The sequence below is a fragment of the Macrobrachium nipponense genome, chromosome 18, assembly GCF_015104395.2.
Source record: "Macrobrachium nipponense isolate FS-2020 chromosome 18, ASM1510439v2, whole genome shotgun sequence".
NCBI classification, from domain to species: Eukaryota; Metazoa; Arthropoda; class Malacostraca; order Decapoda; family Palaemonidae; genus Macrobrachium; species Macrobrachium nipponense.
The window spans coordinates 18,843,918-18,859,741 of NC_087211.1; the positions used below are offsets into that span (position 1 = coordinate 18,843,918).

Below are 15,824 nucleotides of genomic sequence, written 5' to 3' on the forward strand. Positions count from 1 at the left end.
AGTAACATGCACATCCCCACCGCTCCACTCATTGAGAATACTGGAACATACGTCAACTGTCCCATCTTCTCTCTTGAAAAATACACCACGCCTTCACACAACTCAAACTAAGCAAATCGCATCCATTTACTCAACAACAAAGGCCATCTTTTCCCAGGTACTCCCTCTAATACACATTCTCAACTCACTCACCACAAAACAATTCTGCTGCATCTCCTCAGTGTCTTCCATTGTTAGCAGTTCATTCTCACTCTTACCTAGCTCCACTATGTCCTCTTCCTAACTCAGACTGCCACTAATCACTCCCACCTGGCCATGCTTACTACCTCACTCTGAATTCTCCCTACTACAACCTCATCTTTTAATAGAAGTCCTTTCCCAACATCCACTACCAATCCATTCTTACTCAAAAAATCCATCCCAAACAGGAAACAACATGGCATTTGCTCATCTCCCAGTACCACAAAGCACGCTTCCACCTCAGTTTCTCCCAACTTTACTTCCAACCTCATTTCTTCCCATACAACTGACTTTCCTGCTAGACACACTCACCGCTCTCCTTTTAACATTCCAACTCACTCTCTCCAACATCTCTAATCATTATCAAATACAGTGATTGAAACTACAATAGTTGTAAAAGATGAATATTACTTGACAACATTCCAGTTGATTTCAACAACCTTGACCAACTCCCTAAGTTTTAGTATTGTTTTATGATAAATTTACTTTTTTCAAGAGTTAAATGTCTTTTGAGATATAATTTTATATGACCGAGGTTATGAATTGTAGGCTTACAGATAATTGAAGCACTTATGTGTACCAACTGATTAATAGCCGTATGAAATGAAACAAGATCTAATGATTTATTTTGATTTTCAGATGACAATTTTATTAATCTCCTGAAAAATCGTCTAGAGACCAGCCACAAGGATGCATGTGGATGGTTGTATAACCCCTGCCCCGCAGAATTTATGGACCCTTTGGTGATTAATGGGGAACAGTTGAGGAATATGAAGAACTCTGTGCAGACTTTAGCTGCTTTGAATTCGGCATTGCCTTTTGTGAATATCAAGAGACTTTCAGCTATTTTGGTAAGATTAGTTTGGTTACAATTGAATGATAAGACCCATTTAAGTCCAAGAAAAGACAGATCAGGTTAGAGAATGACTTGAATATTTGACAAACATCGATCATAACTGTTGTGCAGACAAATCCTATGTCCATCTTATTCAGGTTTAATATAAAGGTCAAAATAAGCAGAGCTTCTGTCTTTTGTGGTTAATCATTCCTTGATAAGTGTAAGGAAAACTCCCAACTTCTCAAACTGAAAGCTTTGGGTGCAAGGAAATTGTTATTGATTATCCAAAATTGGTAGAGCATTTCACTAACATGGTTTGTCAAGAGGTTCAGGACTTTTCCCATTTGTTGTAAAGCTTATGTCTCTTGTAGTGAGGTTAAAGTGAAAAATACTGGAAAGTTGATATTTATAGTATATTTATAGTGATTCTAGGAGCTTAGTAGCCAGTACCATCTGGCACTCATTAATGGTTACCATCCCTTCAATTACCCAACCCAGCGCTGTTTGAGTTTGCTGATCGAGACTATAGCAGTAAGGAAACTACAGTCCGGTCCCGAATTATGCGAGTTCGAATTGTGCAATTCCCCATTTATGCAGTCGCTAGTTCTCAAAAATAGATTTTCTGCATCTGCGAAGCCGTTCAAATTCTGTGAGTCACGCGCTGCAAAACTTATTAGATCTATTGTCTTTTCAAGTATTATAGATGTGGGGGGGTTTGCTAGTATCTGCGAGAAGGGGTGGGGGAATGCTTGGAGGAAGAAAACTATTATTCCTCCAAGGGGAATGCAAGAGAAAGATTTCCTGCTCAGCCATTAGCTAAGACAGAAGGCTCTGCCTCGCCACATTTGTGACACTCAAAGTGCAGTGTGTATGAATGATCATCGCCATACGTATTATTCAGATCTGCGAAGTGTATTCTGATCATCCGCATCATGCAGATTTGATCATTTATTTTTTTCTATTGTTGAAATAGGTTTTGATGAAAATGACCAGTAAAAGTAATTAACAGAGAAGCAGATGTGTTTGAGAGAGAGAGAGAGAGAGAGAATCGTTCAATCTAAACTTTTCAAGAAACTGTCATTTCATGTTGAATTTTGAATTTTTATCATTTCTTTTTAAGAAATTGTAATTTCATATCAAATTTTGAATTTTCATCAGTTCTTTTTTTAATGTAGAATAAATTTATATGAAAACGATTACATAGTGAACTTGCCGAACAAGTAAACAGACAAGCGCTCGTAACCAGGTTTGTTAGGCCTAACGGGAGTGAAGACACGCATGATCCTCTAGTCCCCGAAACCTCAAATGGTTCACAAAGCCTTCCTTCAGCAGAAGAACTCTTCACGTAGGATGAGATAGAGGAGTTTGAAGGTTTTTTTTGGCAAAGGATAGGTAGAGGAAATTCCATCCAAAAGGTTTTTTTTAAAAGGAAATGACTGTATCGTACAGTACACTTGCACCAAATATTGGCATTGTTTACGGGTGGGGGTTTTCACCATCCTGTGAGTAGTTTAAAACTTTTTCAAGTCATTAAAACCTTTTTAATGTTTTATTTATCCATAACCACAATTTTATATTAGAAAAAATTACAGTATAGTATGTAGAAAGTATTGAAAATGGGTAGTATAAAAAAGTTTGACTGAATAAGTTGCCGTTTGCCTTGGCCCTAATGGAATTATTCCCATAAGGTATGTGTTTTGAAATCTGCAAATTTCCAATTCAGCAAGGCTGTGGATCGACCAAATTCTTGCATAATTGGGAACTCTACTGTACCAGGCATTCACCTGTAAGCACATAACCCAAGCATCACTGCTGACAAAGTCCATCAGTTCTTGACTGATTGTAGGACACAACTGGAAACATTCGACCTCTGTGAGCTTACACTCTTTTTGAGACTCTTTGGTACTTGCAACAGATTCTAATTCCGAGTTTAGCTTTTTTTTTGTATACAGTGGGTGGGTGTCAACTGGATCGTCATACTTTTTTCATCCAAACTATAGTACCTAGATGTACAAGGTAGTAACAGAAACAAACGAGCCCAATTGCAGCCAGAGATTAGGAGATGTACATATGTAGGTACTCAGCAAATAACAGAGGAAGTCCTGAAAGACATTGAAACCTGTTGAAGATGTAGCATTTTTCTGGTGATATTATAACCAAAAGCATGGGTCTATGCTCAGAGATGCCATTCTTTATTATTGAAGTTGAACCCATGCATATGAATCCTTGGAAAAAATAAGCTTTTCTAGAAGTTCTGGTTCCATTACCCCAGTACATAGCAGACAAAATTGAAAACCTTACACAAGGAAATGGTTAATGTATATTGATTGATATATTCAGGGTCACACATGGAATAAAGTCAAACAATCAAATGGATTCTGGAACAAAGAGCTAAAGAAAATCTGAAGACTGTGAAAGTCATTCAGTGCATTAGGACCAAAGGAGTGCAGTGATATGTGCTTTGTACAAATACCTGATTTTCAAAATTAATGAAAATATACCAGCTGTCTAGCTTGCCAGAGATTTGTTTGACAACCTTAGAGCAAAAAGCAAATTTTATGGAAGACTTACAATGAAAAGTATCTGTGAGATGAACACCATCTTAAGACTAGTTGTTTTCACAAACCTTTGGTGCTGGTTAACATGTTTCTTTTAACTAATACAGGAAGGATAGTTTATGTAATGGATCAGAAGATGGTTGATTATCTTGGTCCACAAATCTAAGGCTGTGCACATCTTATGTTTCTTAAATTTTTTCTTTTTATGACAAATCTCTTAAATACTTGCTTTGCAATAGTTTTAGCAGTGTTGTAGTTATTAAAATGAGTCAGTGTTACCACATTTAGAACCAGATTTATTTCCTTGGTTTGCATAAATTGTCATTTTGTATTAATTTTAAATTTTCATATATACATAAAGAGCTAAAATTTTTATAGTCGCTAATTGAATTTCTCAATAGATTTAAAATTAAGAAAAAATTTCATACTTATCTTGAATAATATCACTAGTTTTTATTGCTTTCCAGTTAACCCTTTAACGCCAATTGGATGTATTAAACGTCGACGAAATTTGTCTGTCGGGTGCCGAACCGACGTACAAAACGTCTACAAAAAAAAGTTTTTTTAAAGATTCACAGAAAAATAGTTGTAGGCCTACTAGGCAAAAACTTTTGAATCACGTGCCTTGGGGGATGCTGGGAGTTCACGGATCAAGCTGTTGTTTTGTTTACAATTGTAACCCAGGCGCGCAAGCGCGAATTTCTTTCTTCTTGTACTAAAAAGCATCAGCAACACATCTCAGAAATTATTTCATCACTTTGACATAATTTTTGCACCATTTTATATTATCCGTTACATAGAGGTTTATATATGAAAATGTGCGCAATTTCATGTAGAATACAATAAAAAAACAACTCATGGTTATAGCTTTTATCAGTTTTGAAATATTTTCATATAAATAAAGATAGGTGCCAAAATTTCAACTTTCGGTCAACTTTGACTCGACCGAAATGGTTGAAAACCGCAATTGTAAGCTAAAACTCTTACATTCTAGTAATATTCAATCATTTACCTTCATTTGACAACAAATTGGAAGTCTCTAGCACAATATTTCGATTTATGGTGAATTTATGAAAAAAAATCTTTTCCTTATGTCCGCGTGGTAACTCTTCCGAAAAAATCTGAAATTTTTTAGTCTGATTGTGGTAATGTTTGCACAGTTTTATATTAGCCGGTACATAAAGTTTTATATATGGAAATGTGTGAAATTTCATGTAGAATACAACAAAAAACAACCCATGGTTGTAGCTTTTATCAGTTTTGAAATATTTTCATATAAATAACGATAAGTGCCAAAATTTCAACCTTTGGTCAACTTTGACTCGACCGAAATGGTCAAAAACCGCAATTGTAAGCTAAAACTCTTACATTATAGTAATACTCAATCATTTACCTTCATTTTGTAACAAATAGGAAGTCTCTAGCATAATATTTCGTCTTATGGTGAATTTAACAAAAAAAAACTTTTTCCTACTTCCGCGCGGTAACTGCCGAAAAAACAATAAATTTTTTCGTCTGATTGTCATAATGTTTGCACAGTTTTATATTAGTCGTTAAATAAAGTTTTATATATGAATGTGCGCAATTTCATGTAGAATACATCTAAAAACAACCCATGGTTGTAGCTTTTATGTGTTTTGAAATATTTTCATATAAATAACAATAAGTGCCAAAATATCAACCTTCGGTCAACTTTGACTGGACCAAACAGGTTGAAAAATGCAATTGTAAGCTAAAACTCTTACATTCTAGTAATATTCAATCATTTACCTTTCTTTTGCAACATATCAGAAGTCTCTAGCACAATATTTCGATTTATGGTGAATTTATGAAAAAACATTTTTCTTACGTCCGCGCGGTAACTGTTCCGAAAAAAAAATCAGAAATTTTTTCATCCGATTGTTGTAATGTTTGCACCATTTTAAATTAGATGTTACATAAAGTTTTATATATGAAAATGTGTGCAATTTCATGTAGAATACAACGAAAAACAACCCATGGTTGTAGCTTTTATCAGTTTTGTAATATTTTCATATAAATAACGATGTGCCAAAATTTCAACCTTTGATCAACTTTGACTCGACTGAGATGGTAAAAAAACGCAATTGTGAGCTAAAACTATTACATTCTAGTAATATTCAATCATTTACCTTTATTTTGCAACAAATTGGAAGTCTCTAGCACAATATTTCGATTTATGGTGAATTTATGGAAAAAAACTTTTTCCTTACGTCTGCGCAGTAACTCTTCCGAAAAAATCAGAAATTTTTCGTCCGATTGTCGTAATGTTTGTACCATTTTAAATTTGCTGTTACATAAAGTTTTATATATGAAAATGTGCGCAATTTCATGTAGAATACAACAAAAAAGCAACCTATGGTTGTAGCTTTTATCAGTTTTTAAATATTTTCATATAAATAACGATAAATAGAAAAAATTTGACCTTCGGTCAACTTTAATTCAATTGAAATGGTCGAAAACTGCAATTGTAAGCTACAACACTTACAGTTTAGTAATATTCAATCAATTACCTTAATTTTGCAACAAACGGGAAGTCTCTAGCACATTATTTTGATTTATGGTGAATTTTTTAAAACAACTTTTTTTTTTACGTCCGCACGTTACGAATTCATGCATCATATTGTGATAATATTTTCTCTGTGTTGCTTTGATCATTTTACAATTTATTATACAAAAATCATTGAAATTTAGTGTACAATACAATGAAAAAATAATTAACTCATTACCTTTAAGCGTTTTGCTCACAGCACGATTTGTATACAATTATATATGAAATTTTCTTTTCGCGCTGTCATCCAATATTTATATATGATAATATTTTTTTTCATTTCTGATGGTTGCATACTAAACTAAAGGCAATGACAATAAAAAAAGGAGCCAAAAATGATATTGTTATGATACAATAAAGTTTTATGCATACTTACCTGGCAGGTATATATATAGCTTATCCTCTTGTCGCACTGGCAGAATTTCAAAACTCGCGGCAACCGCTAGTACACTGGTAGTTTAGGTGATCGCCACCCCGTTCCCGTGGCGCTGGTGCTCGGAACCATTCCCGTTTTCCTCAGATTTTCTCTGAACCCTGTCTCCTAAGGGGAGGAGGGTGGGAATTTAATTATATATACCTGCCAGGTAAGTATGCATAAAACTTTATTGTATCATAACAATATCATTTTTATGCATGACACTTACCTGGCAGGTATATATATAGCTGATTGACACATTTGGAGGTGGGTCATAGACAGCAACATCGTCATAATTTAAAAATTAACTAATTTTTAAAAATTACTATTAGGTTCCTTACCTGCTAAGGTAGCTGACTTCGTAGGTCCTGCCTCTTAGCCTGCTAAACCTTAGTAGCTCTCAACTAGGATGTGACCTGTTTGTTGAGAAAGCTAATAACAAGGGTCTGACATCTGGACATGACCAATTTGCTGACAGAAAACCCTAGCCCTCATTTACCACGGGCATTCATGCTAGGAAAGTTAGTCACCTGAACCACACACAATCACTATAACGAAAAACTACACCATAAACTGAGCAGGCAATAACCTTCTCAGACAACCATAAAACACTATAACCTTATTAAAATAAAAGCCTAGCATGTTAGTAGGTTATGGGGTGGAAACTCCTTTGCCCAGTGCTGTACCTGAGGATACGTACGGGCCTAACGTTTGACAATTATCAAAAGTTGTCTTCACGTCTCTGAGGTAATGCGACGCAAAGACTGAATTTGTCCTCCAAAACGTAGAGTCTATAATGTCCTTGCGGGCTAAATTTTTTCTGAATGCCAAGGACGTAGCTACCGCCCTCACTTCGTGAGCTTTAACTTTAAGCAAACCGAAGCATTCTTCCTGGCAAAGCAAATGTGCTTCCTTAATGACCTCTCTTACGAAAAAAGCCATAGCATTTTTAGACATGGGTCTAGTAGGATCTTTCACAGAACACCAGAGAGAACCTGAGGCCCTTCTAATGCTTTTTGTCCTTTCTACGTAGTAATGTAAGGCTCTTACTGGGCAAAGAACCCTTTCTTGTTCTTGACCTACTAGATCGGCCAGTCCTGTAATTTCAAATGACCTAGGCCAAGGATGTGAAGGATTCTCATTTTTGGCTAAGAAATCTTCTTGGAAAGAACAAACCGCTTTATTGTGCTTCCAGCCTATTTGTTTGTTAATAGCTTGCAGCTCACTAATTCTCTTAGCTGTAGCTAAGGCTACCAAGAATATAGTTTTCTTCGATATCTCTCTCAACGAAGCACTGTTCATTGGTTCAAACCTATCCGTTCCTAAAAACTTGAGTACGACATCAAGATTCCAAGAAGGCGCTCTGCAGTGTTGATCCTTCTTTGTATTATACGATCTGAGAAGATCTCTAAGATCTGCGTCATTGGACAGATCTAATCCTCTGTGCCTAAACACTGAAGATAACATACTTTTGTATCCTTTAATGGTTTGATTTGCCAAACCCACTTCCTTCTTCAGATACAAAAGGAAATCTGCAATTTGGGTCACAGAGGTACTGGATGAAGAAACCTTCCGATTCTTGCACCATTTACGGAAGTTCTCCCACTTCGACTGGTACACTTTGATAGTTGAAGCTCTACGTGCTCTCGCAACTGCTTTCGCTGCTTCCCTAGAAAACCCCCTCGCTCTGACAAGTCTTTCGATAGTCTGAACGCAGTCAGACCCAGAGCGAGGGTGTTCTTGTGGAACCTGTCGAAGTGGGGTTGTTTGAGAAGATCTACTCTCGTGGGTAGTCTTCTCGGAGAATCCACTGTCCATTCCAGTACCTCTGTGAACCACGTTTGGGCCGGCCAGTATGGAGCTATTAGAGTAAGCCTTGTTCCTTGACTTTCTCAGAATTTCTTCATTACCCTTCCTAAAATCTTGAACTGGGGAAATGCGTACGCGTCTAGCCCCATCCAGTCTAGTAGGAAGGCATCTACTGCGACTGCAAGAGGGTCCGGGACTGGAGAACAGTAATTCGGTAACCTCTTCGTCGCTGCGGTAGCGAAAAGATCCACCACTGGTCTGCCCCAAAGATCCCACAGCCTCTGGCATACTTGTTGATGCAAGATCCACTCCGTCGAAAGCACTTGTCCCTCCCTGCTCAATAGGTCCGCTCTGACATTCTTCTCCCCTTGAATGAACCTGGTGAGCAGGGTGACGTTCTCGCTCTCTGACCACAGAAGAATCTCCTTCGCCAAATTGCAAAGAGTAACCGAATGGGTCCCCCCTTGTTTGCGTACGTATGCCAGAGCTGTGGTATTGTTCGCGTTGATCTGTACCACTTTGCCGCTGATCCACGGTCTGAACGCTTTCAGAGCCAAGAAAATCGCCATCAGTTCCTTCCTGTTTATGTGCCAAGCTTTTTGCTCTTCGTTCCAAAGGCCTGACTCCTCTCGAGGGCCCAGCGTCGCTCCCCAGCCTGCGTCTGACGCGTCGGAAAATAATATCAGGTCTGGGTTCCTCTGCTGGAGTGATGTACCCTCTGCTAACCTTCCCGGGGCTAGCCACCACTTTAATTCCTCCTTTATCTTTATAGGAATTGGAAACAGGAAGGAATCTGGTTATGATTTTCTTGGCCAGACTTCATTCAGAAAGAACTGTAAGGGCCTCATGTGAAGTCTCCCTAGGGAAATGAACCGCTCTAGCGAAGAGAGTGTCCCCAGCAAGTTCATCCACTCTCTCGCCGAGCATTGGTCTTTCGCTAGGAATTCTTGCACTTTCCGAAGGCACATGGTCTGCCTTTCGGGGGACGGAAAAGCCCGAAAAGTCACTAGGATATCAGAATCCCCAAATAAACTAGCTCCTGTGTGGGGATCAGATGTGACTTTTTCAGGTTCACCATCAAACCCAACTGCTTTGTTAATTCTAATGTGAGGTCCATGTCCTCCAGACATTGCTGCTTCGATTGTGCTCTTATGAGCCAATCGTCCAAGTAGAGGGAGAGACTGACACCTAACAGATGAAGCCACTTCGCCACATTCGCCATCATCCTTGTAAAGACCTGAGGTGCCGTGCAAAGACCAAAGCAAAGGGCTCTGAATTGATAAATCTTGTCCTGGATCACGAATCTCAAATATTTTCTGGACCTTGGATGAATCGGAATATGGAAATACGCATCCTGAAGGTCCAGCGTCACCATCCAGTCCCCTGGACGTACCGCTGCCAGCACTGAATCGTTCGTCTCCATCGTAAACTTGGTCTTTTCTACGAACAAGTTTAGATGACTTACGTCCAGTACTGGCCTCCAACCTCCTGAAGACTTCGGTACCAGAAAAAGACGGTTGTAAAAACCTGGGGACTCGTGATCCAGAACAGGTTCTATGGCTCCTTTCTCTAACATGCTGACAACCTGATGCCAAAGAGCCTCTCTCTTCTCTAAATCGATGTAATGAGCCCCTAGGGCTCTCGGAGCTGTAGCGAGAGGTGGTTTCTTTAGGAAGGGGATCTTGTAACCTTCCTTCGCTACACTTACAGACCAAGGATCCGCTCCCCTGCTTTGCAAGACTTCCCAGAAGTCTGGCCCCAACACACGTCTGGAGGACTTCGAACTCATTGTTTGGTTGAGGTTTTCGAACCTCTTTTGGCAGGGACTCTGTTTCCCTCTAAAGGCTGGTCGGGAAAAAGTCCTACCCTGAAAGGGCTGCTGTGCTGTCCTTGCTTCCTTCGGTGTCTTCTTAACCACCTTTGTCGGCAAATACTTCCTCACTGAAGAAGTCAGCAGGTCCTGTGTAGCCTTCTGTGTAAGGGAAAGTGCGATATCCTTAATGATGTCCAAAGGAAAGAGCTGTCCTGAAAGTGGGGAGAACATCAGCTCCGACTTTTGTGCGTTCGATACTCCTTTAGCAGCGAAAGAGCACAAAAGAGATCTTTTCTTCAGCACACCTGCCGTGAAAAGTGAAGAAAGCTCATTAGCTCCATCCCTCAAGGCTTTGTCCATACAGGACATAATGCTTCTGGGTAAATCCAAATCAGAAGGTTCTTCAATCTCTAGAGTATGTGCCAAGGCCCCCAACGACCAATCGAGGAAATTAAAGACTTCAAAAGTCCGATAAATGCCCTTCAGCAAATGATTGAACTCTGATGAGGTCCACCACACCTTGGCTGCGTGTAGGGCATGCCTACGGGAACTATCCATGATATTAGAAATGTCCCCCTGGGAGGAGGCAGGAACTCCCAGGCCAAGACTTTCCCCCGTAGCATACCACACACCAGACTTCGAAGCTAACTTGGCCGGCGGAAATGCGAATGAAGTTTTCCCCCCTTCTCTCTTCTCCTTCAACCAATCATTGATGCGTTGAAGGGCTTTCTTAGCTGTGATCGACAGCGTCATTTTCAAGAAAGTAGTTTTCTTGGGAGCTTTCGTCTTGGAGAATTGAGACAGCGGAGATAAAGGAGCAGAAGGTTGAAAATCTCCTTCAAACAACGAAAGAAGGCACTCAGTTAGCTTCTTATAATCCGAGGAAGGAGCTTCCACATTCTTGTCCTCTTCCGAAAAATCAACTAAGTCTTCCTCTTGAGAAGAAATATCCTGGAATTCCAGATCTTGAAAACAATCCATATCGGGTTCCTTTCCCAAAGCTTGTCTGGGAAGCGAATGAGCAAGTGCCTCCTTACTAAGCACTTCCGCGTCTTGTCGGGAAGAAGACGGATCAGCGCGCTGCCGCCTGCGTCCTGCGTCCACTGCAATTGCTACGTCCACCATGCGTCCATCATTCTTTCTCTTGCGTCCTGCGTCCTGCAGCGTAGGAGAAACGTCCCTCCTATAGGACACACTGCGTCCTGGATTACGAGACAATGCCGCCTGAGAAAGCGGAGGCAAAGGTTTATCCTGCGTCCTCTTGGAGGACTTAACAGGAAGAGAAGCGTCCTTACGTCTAACCGAAGGTTGTTCGGGTCTTTCCCAGGATCTAACAAGGACTGCTAATCTCTCCTGCATATCTCGTAACACTTCCTTAGTTTCCGCTTCCTGACGAGACTCCTGATGAGGCGGAGAACGAGGACGCACTGGGCTGCTACGGATAGGTGAGCGATCTTGAAGTCTACGAAGCGAAGTTTCTCTATTAGGAGAATAACCGCCCATCTCACGGTTAGCCACGTCTAAAGGACGAAAAATCTTCTTCCTTTTGATAGGGATTGCGTCCTCATCTTCCGACGAAAAGACTTAGGGCTACTCCAACCCTCTTGTTCGTAAACTCTTTCATCCTGGGACGACGTCGGCATGTACGATCTCTTGAGAGGACGCGATTCTTCCAAAAAACGTCTCTTCCTTCCTGAAGCCGAACTATCAGAAGAATAAACGCACTTCCCAGTCACGCCTTTTCTCTGGCGTACTGCTGCAGCCTGGGACGTAACAACAGGACTGCCTGAAGGGACGACTGATCGTGAGTAAACCCCTCTCGCCTCCCTTCAACTTTCGACATGCCTTCTCCCTTGGGTCTGGGAGCTTGACAGAGGTCTAGGTCTAGGAGCACGAGAGGGACGATCAGGCGCCCCCTCCACTACACTGTCACCAACATTAATCACTTCCACTTTATCCGTTAATCGCTTGATCTGATCACCCATGGAAGCCAGGGCAGCGAACACTTTCACAATATGCGGGTCAGTAGTGTCCTCAGATACAGCAACGGGCGCAGGAGAAACCTGGGGGGAAGGTGCTACTAAATCTACATGTGAATGAGCTGGAGAAGACACAGAAATAGAATCATTCAAAGGTTTACCCGAAGAACCAGATCTCTCACTTCTAGACACTGATCTTCTCACTCGGTCTTTTTCCAGTCTTTCAACATACTTCACAAGAGTCTTCCACTCTTTCTCATTTATACTTTCACATTCATTGCACCTATTCTCCCACGTACACACAAACTCTCGACACTTCTTACATACAGTATGGGGATCTACCGATGATTTCGGCAGTCTCACTTTACACCCTTCTTTCACACAAACTCTAAACATACTCCCTGAATCAGACATACTAATGCAAGATCAATTGCGATTGCCAAGCTAACTTTCCGAATACGATACCAATATCCAAAGAGTCAGTCAACGAGCAGGAAATTCTATCAGAGAACCTTCAACGATGTTGCCGGTTCGGCTGGCAGAGAAAATCTGAGGAAAACGGGAATGGTTCCGAGCACCAGCGCCACGGGAACGGAGTGGCGATCACCTGAACTACCAGTGTACTAGCGGTTGCCGCGAGTTTTGAAATTCTGCCAGTGCGACAAGAGGATAAGCTATATATATACCTGCCAGGTAAGTGTCATGCATAAAAAACGTTTTTTCCGCTTCGGCACTCACTCACAAACGCCGTCGGCATACGGGAGACACTTTCGGAAATACTGGCTCGGCGTTTAAGGTTTAATTTCAGTTATATGTAAATAAATGATGACAGGAATAATGAACATTCGACATCACTCTTATCTTTATGGAAGACTCTTGTTAGCATTTGGAAGATGGATAGAAGGGGAGGAGGAGGAGGAAGAGAGGTAATTGTTTGCAAGGGGAATTCCTCTCCAGAAAGATTTCAGGTATCAAGGACCTATCTGGGGTTACTTCTTTTCATTTTTTACTGGCACTATCTGGGGTTACTTCCCTTCTTCAGTTTTTTTACTGGCAATAAGAACAGCTTGAGAGTCACTGGGCAATATGAACAGCTTGAGAGTCACAGGACCCCTGTCACCCAACAAAGCTATCCAGAGACATTTGTGTCTTGTGTCTTCTTAAAATTTGTTGAAGTGGAACACAGCATTGTCATTAAAGTTGTTGGAGACATAGATTACAACATCTTTGTTGGGATGATAATTCCCCACAAAATCTTTTACATCACTCCCATATGCAAGCGTGTCCGTAATCACAGAAATAGGCACATTATGTATGCCTGTTCTCTTTCTGAATTTTTCAAAGCAACCTCTGCTGCCCTTAAGTTTACTAACAGCAGCACTTGTAGGCATTTTCTTACTGTGATCAGCATGCAACCACCCTCCAACACTTTGCTATGAGTTCTTTCTTAAATTGTATAATGTTTCTTGCCATTTTTATGGAAGAGCTGGCACTTGGAAGTTTCTTATTAAGTAGTTGCACTCTATTAAATTAATAAAGGCACAAAAAACAACAAACACAAGAGCAGAATGGGCCACAAGAGAACACAGGATGCTTGTTTGGGTGCTCTGTACGGGCCTAGTCACACGGTGGGCCCTGGAAGGAGCCTTTCCGAGTGTACAAAATCCAACGAAACGTACAAAACCCTAGACAAAATTTCGTTGGAAAGAGTCTACAAAAATCAGGGTGTTCGAAAACTGAAGCTCCACTGAATTAAGCTTATAATTCATAGGAAGTAATCCTTGGCAGTGGCATTCACATGTTGTATTGTCTGCCATAGAGTGTGCCGCCATAGTACTGTGTAAGGGTCTTGAGTAAACTCGGCACCTTGTATTAAATGTAGTAGGTTGTGTTTTAAGAGATGCTTTGCATTGCAAAATATGAAAGGATTTAAGAGATTTTTAATAAGCACAAGGCATGATGGAAGGATAGACTTGGAAGAGGTAGCAACAGCCATGTTGTAGAAGAATAGATTACTAGATTACTGACAAATAAGAATATCCCATTTGGAAATTTTAAAAAAATTTGTGATACATCTGTGTGACCTGCAGTATATGTAGCAGAATTCTAAGTACTTCCAAAGAAAATTAAGGATACAGTACTGAACTGCCCGGGGTTAACTGAATGGCAACTGATAAATCCTCTCTCTCTCTCTCTCTCTCTCTCTCTCTCTCTCTCTCTCTCTCTCTCTCTCTCTCTCTCTCTCTCTCTCCAACCTTCTGTGTTTCTTACCCTCTTTCTTCTCCCTAATACCCCCTCTACTCTCCCTCTCTCACTTCCTCACCCTTTCATTCTCTCTCTGTCACACCCTGCCCAACCCTGACCCCCTTTGGTGCCATTGATGTTTTACCCCCACAGTATTCTATCGTAAGTCATATTTAGTATGTATACCAAAAATCGAAAGTCATATTATTTACTATGTATATTAAAAATTGGATATGATAAAATCAAAACATTGTTAAGTCTACGGGCTGAAACAGCCCAGCTTCGGGGAAGACGCCCTGTCACCATTGGTGCCTTTTGTTGCTTGAAACCCCATTATAAACCATCTTAGTGGTCCTCACTATAACCCTGCCAAGTTTCATGCCTTTCAGACCAGCCGTTTGGCCGTGATTGAATGACAGACCGACGGACAGACATAATTCCTATTATAGTAAGATTTTGAAGAGATGTGACTAAAGATTATGAAGATTTATGATTGAAGTACTGTGGTTAGCTTGTCGGGGCATTTGGTCAAATGAGGAAATTGGAAATGGTGAGATGTCCAACAGCTGGAGAACGGACAGAGACCACAAAAATTAAGATTGTTCCAATATGAAGAGAAGGATGAGGAACAGTAAAAATGCAGTAGATTTGGAATTAGAAGGACCAACATTAGTATGAAGATCCAAAAAATTATGGTAAATAAGTAAAGATGCTTGTTATGAAGTTGAAATATTAGTAATCTGCAAGATTTCATAAGTAACCAGAACAGAATGGTGCAGCTGGTATACCATTCTAGACAAAAAAAACTTTAAAAGAAGCTTTGTGTTTTCATATCAGTTTGAGGAACTTAGTAATGAATGATTTGGAAGTTTAAAGTTGGAATGCAAAGAACAAGAAAATTGGTTGAAGGAGAGGCATTGTGTTAAATGTCTTGTAAAAAAAATGGAAAAAAACTAATGAAACTAATGTTTACCTATAGGTAACCTGAGTTTACCTTGGGAATATACACTAAGATTGTTTTTTAGTTTTCCACAGTGTGTATGGTATTTGAATATGGTATTGGGTCATTTATATTAAATGACCCAGCTGCCACAAATTGGTAGTACAAAAAGGTCCAAGTTATTTATTTTTCTGGGCTCAGTTTGTGTCGCTGCGTGAAATAATCCTTAGTTTATTATTTCTAAGGTAAATGAGCTAACAAATACCAGAGAAAAAACAAATCAAAGAAGATGTCAGTATAACTGACTCGCTCACCCAAAATAAAAGAAGGGTGTCGGTATGGTAACTGGGGCGAGTGAGACCACTACCACGAACTTCTTGCCATTTAGAATTCTCCTATATCAAAATTCTCAACGAGAG

The 15,824-nt window shown here is 40.1% G+C and overlaps 1 protein-coding gene across 1 annotated transcript in view; it reads left to right on the top strand.

Annotated features, from left to right (window-relative positions):
• The window catches only part of LOC135196527 (zinc finger C3HC-type protein 1-like), a 200,191-nt gene that overhangs the window by 89,338 nt on the left and 95,029 nt on the right, over positions 1 to 15,824 (top strand). Inside the window, 1 exon segment of the mRNA XM_064223375.1 lies at positions 880 to 1,091. Within this exon segment, the coding sequence (XP_064079445.1) occupies positions 880 to 1,091 (212 nt within the window).